The 19,106-nt window shown below is 42.4% G+C and overlaps 1 protein-coding gene across 2 annotated transcripts in view; it reads left to right on the top strand.

The window, feature by feature from the left end:
• Nucleotides 1-19,106, top strand: part of LOC308061563 (uncharacterized protein) — a 161,123-nt gene that overhangs the window by 83,745 nt on the left and 58,272 nt on the right. For both annotated transcript variants that reach the window (XM_080381729.1, XM_080381730.1), the window contains exon 3: nucleotides 1,178-19,106. This exon is cut by the window's right edge and continues 58,272 nt beyond it. In XM_080381729.1, coding sequence (XP_080237855.1) covers nucleotides 1,178-1,355 — 178 coding nt within the window. In that variant the 3' untranslated portion in view covers nucleotides 1,356-19,106. The remainder of the gene's footprint in view (nucleotides 1-1,177) is intronic.

Raw genomic sequence — 19,106 nt, 5'->3', positions numbered from 1 at the left:
TCGCTAAGAACAGGGGAACAGGCAGAGAACTGATGCCATGAATAGAAATCTCCATCTGTGCTCTGGCCACGGTCCAGGCTGTATGACATAGCTTACATGATACAGTGCCCATTTGGATTATTTATATAACACCATAGGTGCTATGAGTATTGTAGGAAGATGAACTGCGTGACCTGCGAGTCTCGTGCTGAGAGTGAGACAGACACAATCCAATGATTAATTGTAAGGTGCAAACACGGGAAAGGGCAGCACTGAATCAGGTGAGAAACAAAGCTCAGGTAAAGAAGCAAATGCTGATCATAAAAATGGCATGAGAAAAGGCAGAGGGTTGCTAGGTGGAGACAAAGTGCTGCTAAGTAAGGGAGGCAAGGGTAAGGAGTGAGAGTAGGAGGGAAAGAACAGTGAGATTAGGCAGAACTATGCGTCTCTGGGAAGTGAAGTCACTAAACCTGTGAACTTGGAAGAAAACAGGAAACTGGGTTACAGGGGTGATGGACTGTAATACACATGTATAGTATGCAGCTGGTTAAGCAGAAAATCTGACTTGGGATACAATCTTTTCAAAAGCCGTGGGTGAAGAAGAGAGGCAGGATAAAGACAAAAGCGTTTGGAAGAGATTCAACCAGTGCAGTAAATGCCTGGCACAATGAGAGCTATGCGAGCTGGTTGGCACTGCTCACTTGGGGTGGGGTGGGGTGGCTTTGGATGAGCAGCATTCGTGGGGCGGGAGGGAAATGCAATGTGCTAGCGTCCCTGTGGCCATAGTTAATGGGAGTAGTGAGAAATCCACCCCCAACCACACTGCATCCTGCACCCTGTGCCTCCTAAAAGACTACTCAGTGGACCTCACGTCCACTGGCTATAAAGACCTCTCAAAAGTGAGTGCAACACCTGCTCAGAACTGAATCCAAATTTAGCTGTAATAGAGCTGGATTTAACCCACTAAACCCAATGCTTCCCTGAGGGACAGTATCACAGTTGTGCGGTTTTCCCAGCTGCACACATCCAGTTAAATGCCTCACCCTTAGAAAGGGAAAATGCATGCCATATGATATATAGGGCACAGCAGGGAGGCTAAATGCTGTGATGGGCTGGAGACAATTGCTATAGTCCTGCACGATCTCTTCTCCATGCTATAGTGCAGTGATTCTTTTTTTTTTTTTTTTTTTCTGCGTAGAGAAAAACGTAAAAAGACTGTTGAAGAACTCCTGAAGGTTTTGCCAGAGGTAGAGCACATCCTTTGGCTGCTCCGACACTGCCCTTTTGGGAGGCAGCAGGGAGAAGGACAGCCGGATTGCATGTGGCAGCTCAGCAACTTCTGGGGGAGCAGTACAAGCATTGCTGACGACCGCTGAACTGCAGCACAGAATCCGCCCTGCGCAGACCGGGAGTGATGACTATAGCACAGACCTGGCATCAGCTGAAGGACACAGTGTGTTTGAAAGCCTCGTTTACCACACGATTCGGGTCAGAAGAAACCAGGAAGGAAATTGTTATGTGAGCATTTGTTCACTGTATTGTTTACAGGATGCACGGGGAAATTTTTGGCTTAATATTTTGGTAGTTCAAAAGGCAGAGCCAGCATAGCTGAGAATAAGAATTGGCAGCACGGAATTTGGCCGTAGCAAAGGCAGATTTCTATGCTGACTGCCACTGAGATTACGTCTTTGTTTGTCCCTTCAATGGCAGTTCTGATGGGCTCCCGCATCAAATCAGCAGAGCTATTCTGCCAGGTTTTATCCACTTACATCAGCAGGGAAAAGATGAGGTGTGACCTTGACCAGCATAACTGGGCTGGGAGCAGCCTCCAGTTCAGAAACAGTTTTCCTGGCAGAACCACGCAGTTACCTGGATGACCTGGTTTGTTCTGTGAAGCTTCTCAATGCCCCGGTTTTACACTGTGGCTGCGCTTGTGACAGCCTTGCCTGTGACCCTGAAGTCTGGATACAGAGGCTGTTTTAGCCTGACGGGAGTTTCCTGGAGAGGGCCAGCCCGAAATACTGTTTCGCTCACATATCTATTTGTGTGGTGGCGATGGAAAGAGTTAGAGGGTGTTGGCCTGATTAAATGTTCTGTTACAGAGATTTTCTGTAGCAGAGGTTTTCTAGTAACACAGATCAGCATCCTGTTGCTATACGATGTACTTTGACCAAAAGTTCAGAACATCTTTTGGACTGGGATTGATGAAAGCAGGGCCAGCGTCGTTCAAACAATATTGGATTTAGATTTTCAAAAATCAGGATAAACGATTCCTCCAGTGATCTAATCCTATTTGCCTCCCTAAAAGCTTACTGCATTGCAGGAAAACGCATTTCAGAGGACGGAATTCTTCAAACAGAAGGAAATGGCTTTAGCCTTTTGTGCTTGAGAAAAAGGCAAAGAAAAAAATTATGGAAGCCAAATTATGACGAATTTGTTTTGAATCTTTTAAACAGCTCTAGATATGGGCTATATTTTTCAGCATTTTCAAAAATATTTTTTATGTGCTACAATAGAAGTGAAAAGCAGCTGATATAATTGCCGCTTTTATTTCTGTACAAGAGTGGTTTGCTATTCGCTGTTAGCAGCTCTTGTTAATGGCTTACCCTTCCAAAAAAATTAGTAGGGGTTTTTAGGGTCCCAGAAAAAGCATCTTGGCTTGATCCTTCCCAGGTTTAAGCCCAAGTTGTAAATCTAATACTAAGAATTCTTAAAAACCACAGATCATTGTATTAAATAACAGCCAAGAATTAAAACAGTTTTCTGCCCTGATTCTTTTAGCCAAACACAAGCTAAATTTTAGAAGCAAAATCATCCCTAGGACAGTTTCATTTCTTGTGACATACCAATTGCATTAAGTGCAGAGCTGGGGTCATTTATCTAGAACTTTTTGGTGAGTAAACATCGCTCTCTAGTTCAGCTACCTCTTTTTGTTGAGAATCCACAGTCACACCTCAACACTTCTGGATACCCCTCTGTGAAATAAGTAAATTTTAATCTTTGTGATGCGTACTACAGTAGACCTGATCCTTCTTCCTGAAGCACACTCTGTTTGGGGCCATCTTTTCTATGAGTAACCTTATATTTGCTAGAAGATGTTTTAAGCTATGTGTTGAAGGAGATTATATTTGCCCTTAACATTGCACATGTGATTGACTCGTTGCTTGGGATTAAATTCAATAATCCTGGTAGGTTTCTTCTTCCATTTTCTTAACCCAAATTAATGGAGCAGTAAAACAACAAACTGAACACAGGACTGAAGAATTCTAGATTGTTCTCCTGACCACTGCTCCATCCTTTCTTTCCTGCTTAATCAGACTTGGAGAAGTAGATAATAGAGAGAAGCTGGAAGGCCAGTTGGAAAGACCTACAAATGGCTTCTTGTAGGAATGGTCATTTGTTAAGCTCTCTGCTGGCACGCGTGGCACTGAGTAGTCTTGCTGAAGACCTACTCCACAGACCTTGCGAACTGAGCCTGCTCTGTTCTTGAGATGCATCTAAATCAAGATACGTGAATTTAAACCAGAGCTTGAAGATCTACAGAATACAGAGCTGGTCATTTGTCTTCATCAGTCCAGTTACACTAACTCTAGGCTTTGGTAGCCTAGATCTACAGCTGAGAATCATAGGTTGGTCATGAGGAAAATGTAGCAATCAAAATCTTACTTGATCTAATTATACTTAATGTTAGATCAAGTTCCTTTGACACCTATCAGCAGAAGACCAGAGCTCATTCCACAGTTGCACCTTGAGTGTAAGTCTTTCCCAGTTATTTGTTATAACTGTCATAGTTATTTGTCAGGCATGGCCAGCATTTAAGCAAATCAATGCCCTTTTCAACCATGAAGTATTTCAACTTATTCACTGCCCCTGTGTGTTTCAACCATAGCCTGCCATCCTTGGGTTCTGAGACCCAAGTAGCTGCAGTGGCTACAGGTGCACTGAAAGTCGCCAGGGAAAGTGGGAGAAGGAATTAAGCCTCAGCCCAGACTAGTTTTTAAAATTAAATCCATTCAAGAGTGAGAAGTGGCCTGGTATCCTTTTTCTTGGCCCATTCTTTTCCTCTGAGATAAAACAAAGACCATGCAAGAACTTTTGTATTTTCCAGTTTGACTTCTATTTTAAGTTATGCAGGGAGGCAGATGCATAGAGTCTGACAGGAGGCATTAAGCTCAGTGAACATTTTTTCAGTTCAAAAGCTTCATCCCCCTTTAAGCAAAATACTTCAAAAAGAGGAGAGAAAGACGGATTGCCTTCTGCAGCAAACTTAGTAAACATTTTTGATACTCAGGGCATTTTCTTCCCTGCACATCAAAGGAAAATATCAGTCTTCATTAAAGATATGAATTAACTTATCACAGGATCTAATTGATATTTCGATTCCAGCAAATAACACACACACTTTTTTGTTCTACAGCTGCATAATATGTGACAGTTCATTGAGCAGTCAGTGTTGTGGAGAAATCATGATCAGTTTTGTCAGCCTGTCAATCACTCAAAATTTGAAGTTCTCTTTAGACAGAAAAAGACTGTCTCTGAACTATATTGGGCACACTGAGTTATAATCTCAGGCAAAGCCAGAAATACAGGAGGAAAATAAACACCTGAACAGCCAATTTCTAACTACAGATTTTGAGCCCCAAAGAAGGTCATTCAATTGCTTGATTCATTCTCTGAAGTGGTGATCGCGGTTTTAGCAAGAGCTTCAGGACTTTGATGTGAGCAGAAGCAGGAGCTTGTTTCTGTGTATGTGCTTGAAGTGGGAGTTTAGCCTTGAACGTTTGAGGCTAAGGGACACGGTTTGGTTTTTAAAGGCTGGAAAAAGAAGGAAGTGGAACAGACGAGATCTTCTTCCACAACTTCAAGCTTACACATTAATTGTCCTATGACAAAAAGGATGGTGATTACTGTGGAAAATGGTCTGACACTTGCTTCAGTCCCTCAAACTGCCTTATTTCTGCATGTCTGGTGCTGGTGTCTCTGTACAAGTAAAGCAAGAAATCTAACCCAGATGAAAGGTAATCTTGACAAAGTATTTGATTGAGACTCAGGAGACCTGGATTCATTTCCAGGGCCTGCTGTAGCCTGTGTGGACTTGTACACATCCCTCTCAAACTCACATTCTTAACTTTGCAGTGGGAAAATAACATAATGATTTGATATGTGATAAAGTCAATGTTTGTGTGGTGATGGGGCTTTAAAATACAGAACAGCAAAAACAGCACCACCTCCAGAATCTAAAATTAACCTAACCACGTCATAGAAAGGCTGCGTAAATAGCAGTTTTTTTCTGGGTTTGCATCCTTGCCATTAAAAGAAAGACTGAAGTTTGTTCTGTTCATTACATTTGAGTTATCCCAGCTTGAACTGCACTGAGGAATGTCTTTTTGCCATGGGTCAGATTAATGTTCCCCTGGGAACACTCCTGAGTCGCTAACAGAAGGCAGAGCTCTGATTCTAGAGTGGGAATCATAGCTCTTGAAATGTGCTGGATGTGGAAGATGAGGCAGGGAAATACTTGCATTTGAACTTCAGACAAGGGCTCACATTTTGCAAGAGGAGTATCCAGAACATATTATTGTATTTATTCTGGTCTGTGTGGAAAATTTTGTGAAGGAAAACATAGCTTATCTCCCTAGGTGAGTTCAGGTCTTAATTCTGGTCTCTTTTCTTGACTTAAGATCTGGAAAGACTAATTTAAAATAATTAGGTTTAGTCTCTAGTCTTTAAAATCAACTTGAAATTACAACCATTGTCTTATTTCCTTGCCATTTTGGCAAAACATGTTTTTCTCAGATTCTTCTCTTTAGTATATGCACCATTAATGTGGTCAAATCATCACACTGGCTTTGAAGATTCACTCAGTTTCTCCATGGTCCTAGTAAACTGTAACAATCACAGGTCCCATTTGAAAAGAGTATCCTCCATTTGTTCTTGTGTGTCTTGCTTTGTTCTATTTCTGTCCTTTTTTTTCTGCCCAGCAAGCTCCAGGCTTGATTCAATTCTCATTTGCAGAACTGCTAGAATTGCTGAAATATGATAACAAAAATAATGGGGTGCTAGTACAGAGGAGCTCTTTATATTTGATATCAAGAGCCAGGGGAAAGCCTCATGCATGTTCACCTTTGGATTCCACCTCCCAAACTGCTTCCCTTTTGAAGTGCTACATTATTCTGCTCTAGGACTTTCCACCAAAATTGGGTATCTTACCCTGCTTGTTGCTGATACTGCCCTTACCTGTGTCCCCTTTGCTCCCTCTCCACAATTCCCACGGGCAATGGCCTTCTGCTGCTGCCTCAGTCCTTCAGGCTGAAGGCTGGTGTCCCACAGACCCCAGGTGCCTGGTGACCTTCCCCTGCCCCAGCACTTGTTGGCTCTACATCAGTGGGTGGTAGTTGCCCAGGGTTTTGGGGTAGCTCAGGTTTTTGGATAGCAAAAGCCTAAGATGAAAATACTATCTATAGTTAACGTGGGATAGTAGCAGGGGCTGGTGCCCAGGGTGGACTGCATGCAGCCTGTGAAATGTGGCTGATGAGAGTTCACGGAGGTAGGCTGGGATCCCTGGTTGCAGTAGAGTCCTGAGGAGCAACAAACACACTGATGGCCTTGGGGACCAAGACTTGGGAACAACCTGAAGGCTGCCTATGGGTGGCAATGCAATATCTGCAAAGACCCCAGTGCCAGGGCTGGAGGAAGCCCTAAGCAGACCTTCAGAGCTGCCCTTGTCATCTGGGCATTGAGTGTGAGAGCCGCTTAATGAGGTTAAGCTAGGAATTGTTTTGACTGACTGTCTGAGCTGGAATTCTTTGAACAAAATTGTTGTTTTTCTCTGCAGCCTCTTACAAGTTTGATTATTCCACTAGAGACATTTTGAGACCAATCCCATGAACATATTTTGAGCTTATTAAAAGCCTGTCTTAAAACTGGCACACACAAGCAGCAATCAATGAAAACCTGGCACTGGTACACTGAACCACATTGTGCTGGCCATAATATTGATGTTTGCTGAATATTTACAGCATTAAAGCAACAGTTCATTTAAAAGAAACAAGTTGGAAAGGAGCTTACACTGAAAGCAGTAAGTAAATTATAACAAATACCATATGAGCTTTGATGAAGCATAAGTAAAGCATTAAAGCCAGCTAGGGCTGTGTTGATAAAAGATCTGTGTGAGAAGTTTTGCATAGAAGTTAGTGAATTAACATAGATTTTCGTAGTGTAACTTTTACTTTTAAAAAAAAAAATAGGTGGTTTTGAGAAGGCAAAGTGATTCAGAATTGTGTTGAGGAAGTGCACACGAGAGGTTAACTTGGTTTTGTTCCGTGAGTGCTACATTTCACCTTGTGGATGGATCCAGTTCTGCGTCTAGAATGTGACTTGACTGCTGTGTGTCATAAAACAGGGCACAAGTTGTTTTGGCAGGTGAAGATGGAAGAATAAATTTGTGCTCAAGAAAATACGGCTTCTCCCGACTGGCAAAGACTCATCATGTTCTCAGGAATGGAGTACAGAGAAAACCTTTCCCCCAGCTGTGATAACAGTGATAAATTATAAAGTAGTTGAAAAATGCATTTTTTTTTCTTTATCAAACAATGTAACAAAACTTTTCTGCAACATCTTTTATACATACCATTTCTAGCTAGGCAAGGAAAATATCCTTTAAAAATCTTGTGTTATTTTAGTCTTGAGAGGAAACTCCCGTGAAGCTGAAAATATTGAAAATGTTACAATCAGCACTTAGAACTTCCATTTTCATAATGCTTTTTGTATGCATATGTCAAAGTGCACTATAAACAACAAGTAACTGAGCTCCCCATATAGATCTAGGTTGAAGTATCAGCTTTCCCAGATGGGGAAATGAAAGGCATAGAACAAATGAGCAACTGCCTCAGAACCGTACAGTCCGTCAGTGGCAGAGTCAGGAATAATAAAGCCTGGGTTTCATAATTTTCAAGCCGTTGTGCAAAGATTCCGTCAAAGGCTAACCTCATTTTTCAGGAGTTGTATTGGAAAAGACTGTTCCTTTCTCTTAAGTCAACTTATCTGGTGCCTACCTACTATGTATGATCCACAAAAAGTATGGTCAGAGGGTGATTTATGATGGACCCCAAGTCCTAGACAGAGGACTTGAAAGCTCCCACCCTGGCAGCAGCTTTGTGTGCAGCCTTGTGCAAATGACTCATTAAAACCAACCAATGCTCCAGTCTCGAAAACACCAGATTGAGTTAATCCTTTTTCTTAGTCTCAGAGGCTCCGTGAAATCTCAGCTGAAATCTTACTGGAATATTTAGAGCTTTTATGTACTCCATAGTACATAGTATGTAGTACTCTGTAGAAAGTGTAACATTTTCATATTGCTTCTGCTGGAGTCCATTTTAAATGACCTGGAGAGATGGGAGGAAAGTCCCTGTCTGTGAAGCAGTGAGGTTCAGTTCACTCGTTCCCGGATGAAATACTTCCCTGCTTTTGCCTTGGCAGATGGGAAGGACCTGGCTGTAGGATACCAGCCTGAGCATGCAGAGCTGAGAGAGAAGAAGCTGTGTTCACTTCACTATTCAAAAATAATCACAAAAGTGAAAAAATACTACATTAGTCACCACCATGACAGCATACATGCATTGTGGAGTGGTTAAATAAAATATTTAAGAGAATGCACCTGGCACTGATTGGCATTTGGTCCCAAAAGGATGCACGAGTTAGAAATATATAGATAAATGGACTCCTATAGCCTTTGTTCTAGGAGTCTGAGTAATACTAGCAATAGCAGACAGTGGCTTTTTCACTGCAGGAGGTGTCCCTTCGGTTCTTGCAGCTAGTAACAATTCTTCGGTGATTTTTGTTGTTACATTTTTTTCCCAATCCTATTTGAGACCTGTTTTTCCATGAGATTAATGACTTACAATCTCTGAGACACTTATTTAAGATGCAGGAAGAAGGATGTATCTGCCAGACACATCTGTGCTCTGCAGTCTAAAATTGCCTCCTGTTGTGAAAGGGAGACAGAAAGAAGTGGCTAGAGTATACTTGAGCTGCTAACAAGCTGCTTTGTAACCTTGCCCCTGGCATTTACTAGTTGCCATTTAAAAAGCAACTTTTACTGAGCTGTTGTTGGGCTGCGTTGTGGTATTTCCTGTTCTAAGTGGTGCTGTCAAGAACTATATGGTTTAAGAACTCTTGTGTTTTCTTAAACAGTGCTTCACTTGCAATAAAACAATCCTGCCATCCGCTGAGGTCTGTTACAACTGCATTGGAAACCTTTCTAATAGCAAACTCTTCTCCAGGGAATATAATTCATACCTGAGTTCATTTCCCCTGCAAGTGAGACACGGACAGCACTGACTAAACCCAAGCATCCTTTTCGACAGGTGTCGTGATGGGCTTGCTCTCTTTCAGTCACACATCATAAGTCTGTATGGAAGGCACAGAAAAACGGAGGCGGTTTTCACCTGATGGTTCACAGTCGTTTGTTTAGTGGCTTTTATCTGCATTTTGAAGAACTGGTTCTGATGGCTTGCAGGGTCTCCTGGAACCCCATGCTCCTCAGACTTTGTGTTATGAAAGAACTCTGCACCAGACAAACGTATAGTGGGGTTCAGCTGCACAATGCCTAATTCCTGTTAAAATCTATAATGGATGAGGATCTAAATGTTCCTACAGAACTGGGCCCAACTGGCAGGACATGAAGAGGAAACAGCTTTGGGGGGGTGGGGGTTGGCCTAGCAGGGCTTGTTCATCAGCTTCCAATCCATGTTTTTCAGACTGCAAGCTTCAAAAAGTAAAAAAAAGAATCTTTATACTATCTATTTCACAATATTCTGCACCTGCAAAGGGCTGCAAAACAGGAGGGTGAGGGGATACTTGTTTTTTCCAGCCATTTTCAGACTGAAGACTGAGGTAGCTGCTGTGACTGTAGCGCAAGGCAGGGTTCCTTTGGCTGGCTCAGGCAGCAACAGCTGTCCAGCCTTGGTTGTATGGCACCAGAGCTGCAGCAGAAGCATATGCAAAATTAGATGTGACCCTCTTGACAAATGCTCGGTTTGATCATCTACCAGCACCATTGGCAGTAGATGGTCAGGATACCAGTCCCATCTGCAGTAGTACAGAGGATTTGCAGAGAGCTTTTCCAGCTACCGTACTGACTTACAGACTTATTCTGATGAACTGGTCCTTCTGCTCCTTTCCAGCCATCACGCACAGATTATTAAGGCTGCACCGAACTCAAAAGTTTTCAGATGAAAAAAAGGAAAATGTCAGACCTGTGCTACTAGACCACTACTCAGAAGCTCTGAATAATTTAGAACTAAATAATGTACTGTACAGCCTGGAATATATATATTTTTTTCTTCTTATGTTTAGACTTTCACAACTCTCTGTAAAAATTAAGTTGGTTTATTCAACTATGTCCATACAAATACGATGGATGTCTGACACTTCATGCTATTCTCTATATGCAATAAATCATTCTAAAATGCTGCTGCTCTCTGAGCATGCTTTCTGGGTGCCACAACAGGAGTGCCACAGTATTTCCAGAGCATGCTGATCAAACTTCAGTAATCCAGCATACTGGGCCCAGATATCTGATTGTGTTTGAAACAGGAGAGAGAAATAGGCTCAGATGCATTCATTTTTAACAGCATCTGATTAATTTGATCTGCTCACAGGCATATGCAGTCAGTGCACAGTATCAAAACAGGATCCAAGTTACCAAAGATTCCAGATTACTGAAGAAGAGGAAAGGAAACCTGTTATAGCAAGGAGGGAGAAGATAAAAATATTGCTAAGGAGAAAGATACAGCTTTACAAGAAATTCTACTGGCAGACAACCTGGCCCATAAAATGCTAGAAACTGGTGTAACAGAGCTGATGGTTGCAGTGGTCAGTTGAACACCAGCCCAGCAGCAGGGCAGGGAGCCGTGTTGGTCAGGCAGAAAGAATATCCCAGCCTGGCACCAGCTCCCTCATGAGCAGAACCACAGCAGAACATTTCTCGCTGCAGTATTTTCAGTCTCTGTATGCTGATCAGCTGCTCAGATCATATAACCTCCTGGTCATCTGGGGATGCTGGTCCAGTCAGAAAAAGAGAGCAGCACAGTAATATCCAAATATCGAATAAAAGCTTCTGGAGTGGGTAACATGGTTCCTCCAGTCTCCCCACCCCCAACATTTTTTAGTTGGAAGTTTCAAGTAACGTTTTTCCCACAAAACCACCAAATTTTATACTAGTTGACATACTCGGCAAATGTTTTGCCCCTTCCAAACAGTGCTTTTTTTCAGCTACATTTTTGTTGATTGCAAAAATGCCAGCAAGAAGTTGTAGCTGCAGCAGTTTACTGAGTGCCTGAATGCAGCCTGAGACGCTCCAGGGTGTTGATCGTGTAGGATGAAGGAGGGTTTAAGAGGGAGCTGGGTAATCTGCAAGGAACAAACCTTGCAAGTTTTCTGAGCACAAAAGCTCGTTGTAGTCTGCAGGAGACCAAGTGCTTCCAGGGTAGTTTCCAAGTGGGGTGGAAGGGGAAGAGTGGGAAACTTTCCTTTTTGAGATACATACAATTTCCTCTTTTACATTCGTAATACAATCGAGGTAATTGAATTGGATGGGTGCTCTGTTTCCCTCTATAATGATCCCATTCCTACACTGAGATAAACTACAGTCTTTAGGCCTCATAGTTAGTCCCCTTGGAAACCAGATTATTTCCTTTTAAAATAGAGCACACCAATTATCCTCTAAATAGTTTCCATTATTGTGCTTACCCACATAGCAACAAAAGATGTATTATCCCCCCTATCATGTACAGTTGAGCTTCATCCTTAAAGGATACTGGCAGGTCTGTATGAAGGACTCATGCAACAGCCTCCTCCAGCCACATACTTACACAGCCCAGAGGCTGTGATGAGTAACGTGTTTGGGGTATGAGTACTACGCAGCCCAGCTTCATCTGAGGCCACCTTTCACAGGTCCCATCTTCTCAGCGGTCGTCACAGAGTATTTGCAACTGGTATTCAGCCTTCCGCGTAAGGGACCTCGGTGCGAAAGGCGGTGGAAAAGGATTCACCTGACATTAAGACTCGCATCTCTGAAGTCGTTTAGGTTCCCAACACCCACTGGCTTCAGAGTGACTTGGGTATTTCAGTGCCTGTGGAAAGGGATGTGTCAGAGAGATTTTCAGAGATTTTTTCAACATGAACACAGACAGATGAGCATTGTTCAGGTACGGAATTGTTCTACCTTAGGAGAAGAGGTTTTATTTTCTGTGCTCACAAGTGTAATGGGTGCGTGCAGATGTCACAAAGGGAAAACTGCGTGAGATTTTTAGCTGATTTTTAATCTTTAAACATCAGGCAGCAGCTACATATAACTGACTTTTCTATTTATGTATCTACTCTTGGAGGTACCGGTGGAGAAACAAATAATTCCTCCTGATAGTGACGTTTCAGATACTAAAAAATGCTTTATTCGGCCTTTGTTCACATATTGTGAGGCATCTCAGCAGACATTAGAAGTATCTCAGTAATTACTACTTATTTAGCTTGCAGAGGTATCAACTACACTACGAACTATAGACATACACGGAAAATGCAGCCCTATCCCAGAGAGTGACAATCTACTGTCTAAACATTTCTGTCTTTTGTGTTTTTCGGAATAATAATATAAATGCTAAGATCAAACACGTACAATTTTCTCTTTTGTGGGAAGCCTTTCAGTCTCCCAGGTAAAATGCCCCTTTGTTAGAGCTGTTTTGCCTTCCTTTGGAAGACTGTCTGGAGATCAAGTGACACACCAGAGGTGTAATCAGCTGTGTTTACAGGAGCACAACTCTCTGCATTTACTTCTCCCATCAGCTGGTTAAAGGTGTCCATTCCGCATTGCAATGGCTATGATAACACTATATTATTAAGAAAAAACACACTGGCTCTGTGTTAACCTGCAACCTGTTACGCCTGGGCCAGCGGGTCGAGCCTGATCTCCAGCTCAGCAGCCCCGTCTCTTCTCTCTCCGTTTAAGCCACACTCACGACACACTTGCGGTGACTTCAGTGATGCTGTTGCTGAGCTCGTCTGTTGCCGTTGAAGATGTGCTGTGAATCAGCGAGCCCGGGGGGTAGGAAAAAGAGGTTCCTCACTTACTAAAAACAGACTCCTGAAAGATTCCTCCAGAGCCTGCTAGGTGTATTAAGGGGGAAAAGACACTGAGGACTCATCTCCAGGGATATCCATACGTGACAGGTTTCTTTCGTTTTCAGGTACTTATTTCTGGTAAGACATAATTACCCTGTTCTGACGGCATCAGCAGCACAGGATATGCCTTTGCCCCCCCCCGAACCCTTTCACTATTCACTTTCTATGGTGAACAAGGTGTGTGGGGCTCAACCAGCTGCTCTCGCAAAAGGTCTTTATTTGCACAGCATAGGCTGCTTCCCTCCTCTGTCATTTTCATATTCAGAGGATGATTAACTTGCTGGGCTCCTTCTCTGACCCCACCGACCCTCAGCTCTTCCAGGTGAACTGCCACAGCTGCCGCGTTAACGTAGCTTGCTAATCCCCATCAGAAGAGCTCAGTTAGAGAAATGCAGTTAAAACAGCAAATGCAGAAGTGAGGGAGAAGGCGTTTGTGTGTGAATATGACATTAGACATCAGAGGCCTACAAAAGGCTGAGGTGATAATTGCCTGTCTAAAAAAACGGCAAACATTTTAATGCAGCCTGTGCCCTCACGTGGCACTGCCTGCTTTGCTCGGTGACAAGTATTGCTCATTGATTTGTTTCAGCCATATTCCCTTGGCTCGTTTCTTACAGTCATTTGAAATCTAGCTAATATAAGAGGGAAGGGGCAGTTTATTACAGTAAGCATTGATCACCTGTGAGGAATACCTGGGTATTCTGTTAACCAAACTTGGTGCACCCCTTTTATCCTTGCATGATTCCTAAAAGCAGTTTGAGCTGGTTTTAGAAGATCGATGGTTTATTGTCCTTGAGCTGTGTTGGTGTTGGTGTTTTTCTTTAATTTAATGCAGGGAGGGGCTTGCTAAAACAGTATGAGTTCAGTGGTAAATTGCACATACTTTTGATAGATCTAAATGTTTGGTAGTTAACATTTTAGTCAAAAATTATTTGCTCTGTGCCCATCATCATTTTCAGTGTAATAAATCAATGCATTTATTATACATTTTCAGTGTATTTCAGTGTATTTGCAGTTTTAATATCAAAATGGAATTTTGAGTGGTCGTCGTGGGGTCATGCCAACAGCCTTCTGACCTACAGGCATGGGAAAGCCACACATCCCTGTCTTGCTCTTTTCCCACTGCAGCATGCTCAGGGAATGCCATAAGTGCTTCCCTGTGCATGTTTTCAAGGCACTGTAAATGTCCTCAGGGTAACTGTGATATGACCAGAGGTGCTTGCTATTGAGATTTCCCCCTTTAATTACCTCTGAAAATCCCTGCCTACACTTTTGAAACTGTTTTCCTCCATACACGTGTGGGAAAGTAAGTTTTTGCCTGACACACAACTTCAGGGGGTGTCTTGGCTCTTTGGGGCACATTAAATGGCACTCAGACCAAATATGTATCTTGAGACATAAAACCCCGTCTTTATTAGCTTAAGCTCTCCTGTAAGCATGGGGAAGGCAAAATAGTTTTAAGAGAGGGGATGAAAATACAACTCCTAGGGATAATACCTATTTTCAAATTAATTAAACTATTCTGCCTTCTAAATCTTCACATGAACCATATTGGAAAGCACTCTTTGGAAGAGGATTTAGTAGTATGTAAGTTGCTTTACTCCAGAAAGGATATTTCAGGTGTTTGTTTATAGCCTTTTCAGTGGTTGCTGGTTTGAAGACACAGCTCTTGGGCACCAATCTTCACCTTTCCTGGATCCCATAGCTGTTTCTTCTTCTTTAGGTAGGACGTGTACTGTCAGCTTGTGCCACATGGCCCCTATTATGCAAATTTCCTTTCTATCTAGCAGTCATAAGGCTTTCCAAGGTCTTGAATTTTTTTTTTTTTTGCTTTTCTTTTCTTTTTTTTTTTTTCCCTGTCACATAGAGAATGGATGAACTGGATCTTTCTTAGTGGAGGACACAAAAGTCGTCCTTGGTAGTGCAGAAGGAGATTACAATTTGTTGTATGTCTGCTTAGGATGGAAATCTTCTAAGTAGATGCACGTCTTACAGTCTGCAGTCATGGAATTCCCTGAGCATGCTGCAGTGGGAAAAGAGCAAGACAGGGATGTGTGGCTTTCCCATGCCTGTAGGTCAGAAGGCTGTTGGCATGACCCCACGACGACCACTCAAAATTCCATTTTGATATTAAAACTGCAAATACACTGAAATACACTGAAAATGGATAATAAATACATTGATTTATTACACTGAAAATGCTGATGGGCACAGAGCAAAAAATGTTTGACTAAAATGTTAACTACCAAACATTTAGATCTATCAAAAGTATGTGCAATTTACCACTGAACTCATACTGTTTTAGCAAGCCCCTCCCCACATTAAAATTAATTTTTTTAAAACATTATTTTTTGTTTCAAAAGCATGTTTTACTTAGACATGTAAAATTGTGAGAAAAATGGCATATCTACTGAAAATATAAAATTAAAAGTCATATACAAGGTCTTTAAACACAAAACACTTTTCTGGGGAATGGAAATAGAAAAAAAACCCCAACTTTTCAGATCAACTTAAAATTCAGTTTTCCACCTTTTCTGTTCAACCACAGCACAGCTTTCTGCAGTGGAAGAGCAGAATTGAGAAGTCTGTGCTAGTGCAGTGTGAAAAGGTTTGAGGTAGCTTAAACCAGTCTGTCTTAAGCACTGGGAGCAGTTTGATCATGTCTGAATGGAAGTCTGCTCCAGCTAATTCACACTGCTTTCCTTCACCCATCTTGACTTAAGTTAGCTTAGGTGTTTCTATATTACCTTGCAAGCTGTTGAATAAATACTCCTCAGTTGGTCAGGTGCAAATTGCTTTGGATCAGTTGATTCCAAGATCAAAAAATGTTTGCCCTTCTTTTTTTTTTTTTTTTTAGGTAATAAAACAGCCTCTTCCTTTCTCCTGCAAGAATTTGATCCATTTCCAACAGTTCCCCTATTCCTACCAAGACTAATTCCAATTAATTCTCCTTTTCATCTTAGCCTGTCAGATCAGTAGTCTGAGCACACAGAGAGCTCTTTATGAAATGTCTAACACATTTAGTTTCTGAAGTCTAAATATTTCTTGAAGGACTACAAAAAGAAAAGCTTTTCATATCCAATACCATCGTTTACCTCCAGGTGAGCTATTCCATAGACTCCCACATGCCCAACAGCCTCTGCTTTAGCTCTTTCACGCCACTTGCCCTCCTTGTGCTCTGATGTCTGGTACATAGAAACTATTCAGTAAAACAGGAATGGTTTTGATACTTCAAGTTAGAATATTGTGGGAGCAGAACAGGACAAGAGATTGATAAATGAGGTAATACAAGCTGTTCCCAAAATCTCAAATGCAGCTGATGCCAGGGAAAAGAGGACAACTTTGTACCTGTTGTGCATTACTTTCAGTTTTCTGAGGCATATTTCTAAGATTTACCTGAGCATCTCAAATATGTGGCATGAGAAAAGTTGCTTTCTATAAAAGTCGGTTCTATAGGGAGACATTAGTATTCATTTTCTGTGTTTGTTTGGGTTTGCAATTCCCCTTTGACTTCTATGAGCCTCAGCTTGGAAATTTATTTTCAATTTTAAACATTTCTACCCTCAGACAAGCGATGCCTCGTGCTGTCATGTTTTGTGGCTAATAAAGTAGTTGACAAACTGTGCAAAAACCTCTCCAATATTATTTATCAGCACAGAAATCATGCACGAGGAGAAAAAAAAGCACGCTGCAAGGTTTTGAGTGCCATCTTTGTGGCACAAATAAAGCAACTGGGCAGACTGCTCTGCCAGGTCACTCCTGCATCTTCTCTGAAGTCTTGGAACTGCCCTGGAACTTTGAAGTTCCTCTGAAGTCTTGGAACTGGCCTAGTCCATGGTGGAGATTTCCTGACCTGGAGCAAAAGAAGCAGTGTTGAAGGGACTTTGAGAAGCAGGCTGGTCTGGCCTCCTCACAAGATCATGTCAGCTATATTTATGTCATGAGCTCTGTCTAGGACTTCAATACCTCCAGCAAAGAAGATCCCAAGGGCTTCCAAGTGAAGCTACTCCACTGCTTCAGTGTGTTGCTTGCTGCTAGAAAGTTTATTTTGCCCATGCCTGACCTGAATCTTCCTACAGTTTAAGCACATTATTTCTTGTCCCATCTGACAAGAAAATAAAGAAAAGAAGCTACTTCTTTGCAGTAGTCTTTTATGTGCTTTGAAGTTGTGATGTTCCCCTTCTATCTTCTCATCTCAAGGATACACAGCCCAAATTTAGCCATTTTTTGTGCCTTGAGTCCTAAACCATATTCATTCGCTCAAGGCTGCTTCCAGTTGCCACGTGCTGCTTGGAGTCCTCATGTGTCACTGAAAATTAATTCACATTAACATATGGCAGAGGCTTCAGAATGAAATAAGCCTCGTCTGAGCAACACCTGCAGCTGAATGTAGAGCTTGGAGGAGCTCCAGTCTGAGGCTTTAGTTCTGTTTCCCTCTGGAAGGCATCTATATAAATTTCCAGATTTTGCTGGAGTGTTGATTTCTTCCTGCAGGTCCCTCACCTCAGCCAAGGGTGGCTCAGATGTTCCCAAAGGGAGCTCTTATGCTGCGGGGCACTCTGTTGTCCTTCAGATTGCTGCTAGCTCTACCAACGTGATCCCCCTGCCCTCCTTCTCACCACAGAATTTTCAGGAAAATGTCAGAGATTTTGATTTTATAATCCCAAAAGGGCACTATCGTGTAGAATGTCTTTCGGAATACAGAAAATAAATTTCATTTTTGAAAGTTTAAGGTGTAAGTGGTTGACCCCGGGGAAATAAGCATACTGCTTCGCTTACTGCTTTAATGAAGGTTCTCTGTCGGAGAACCTGAGGTTCTTTATAGAGTTTGCTTTGTAATATTGACTGACTTACCTAGGCTGGCAAGGAGCTCATATCTCTCCCACAGAAGTCACATTAACTGCTTCGCTGCTGCCCAGCATGAGGTGGTGTAGATGGTGTCATTTGCAGCAGTAAGACGGATTGGGGTTCGGCCAGGTAACTGGCTCTGCTTGCTGCTAGCCAGGAAAACTGGAAGACCTGCGACTCCCCTGCCTGCTTGATCCCACCTTCCTGAACTGCACGACTTGTCCTTAGCTACAGATTCTGGCTGCCAGATCAAACCCTATAAACGTATGGTATCCAGTGATACACAGCTATTGCAAATGAAAAATATACAGACCGGTTTGAGCATCTATCATACCTCTGCTCAATTCTCTGTAACAAGATTGATGACCCCTTCGGCTCCCAGTCCTGCTCCTGTAGAAGTCAATATATACGTTGCCGATATAAGCAGGAGCAGCTCCCTATTTCGACAAAACACAACGCCTGCAAGTGTACATCCCCGTATTCCTTGCTCCCCAGCAGGGCCTTGATGCCCTTGCTGGCTGTCACACATCCCTAGTTAAGGATGGACTTAATGCCCTCTGCAAGGGAGGAAAGCGCGGAACTGCAAAACCGTAGGCAGTAAGGCATTGCCCATGTGTTAAGGCTGACCAGCAGACTGGAATGAACGGCGTGCTTTGCAGTGCCTCTTTGTGCGTGCATTGATGACATCGAACTTATCTGTTAATTGCTTTGACCTTTTTGTTTACTTCCTACTCGGGAATCTCAAAATTTGCTGCCCTAAAAATGACTTCTGGATTGCAGCATTGAGCAAACATTGACTTAACCTTTTCCGTTACTCTATGTCAATATTTCTAGTCTATTCATATGTATGTGCTATAGCACCGGATAAACCAGGACCGCGTTCGAAACTAATGCTCTTTTATTTGTCTGGAGGTATTGTAGTGTGCAGGCACACAAAGCATGCACATGAAGCCACGTGAATGTCTTTAATAAAAAGCTTAACCCTTGTCAAACAAAGAACAAGTACCCGTGGAGCACTGGATGGGAACAGCTCCCATTTCAAAGGCTTTTCTGCTCCTGGTCATTGCTCCCCCCTCTCCCCGCGCTCTCACTCCATGCCCTGG

The sequence above is a fragment of the Falco punctatus genome (genome assembly GCF_963210335.1).
Source record: "Falco punctatus genome assembly, chromosome: 3".
Classification (NCBI taxonomy): Eukaryota; Metazoa; Chordata; class Aves; order Falconiformes; family Falconidae; genus Falco; species Falco punctatus.
Note: the sequence above shows the minus strand (reverse complement) of the source record. Positions and strands in the feature narration are given on the sequence as shown.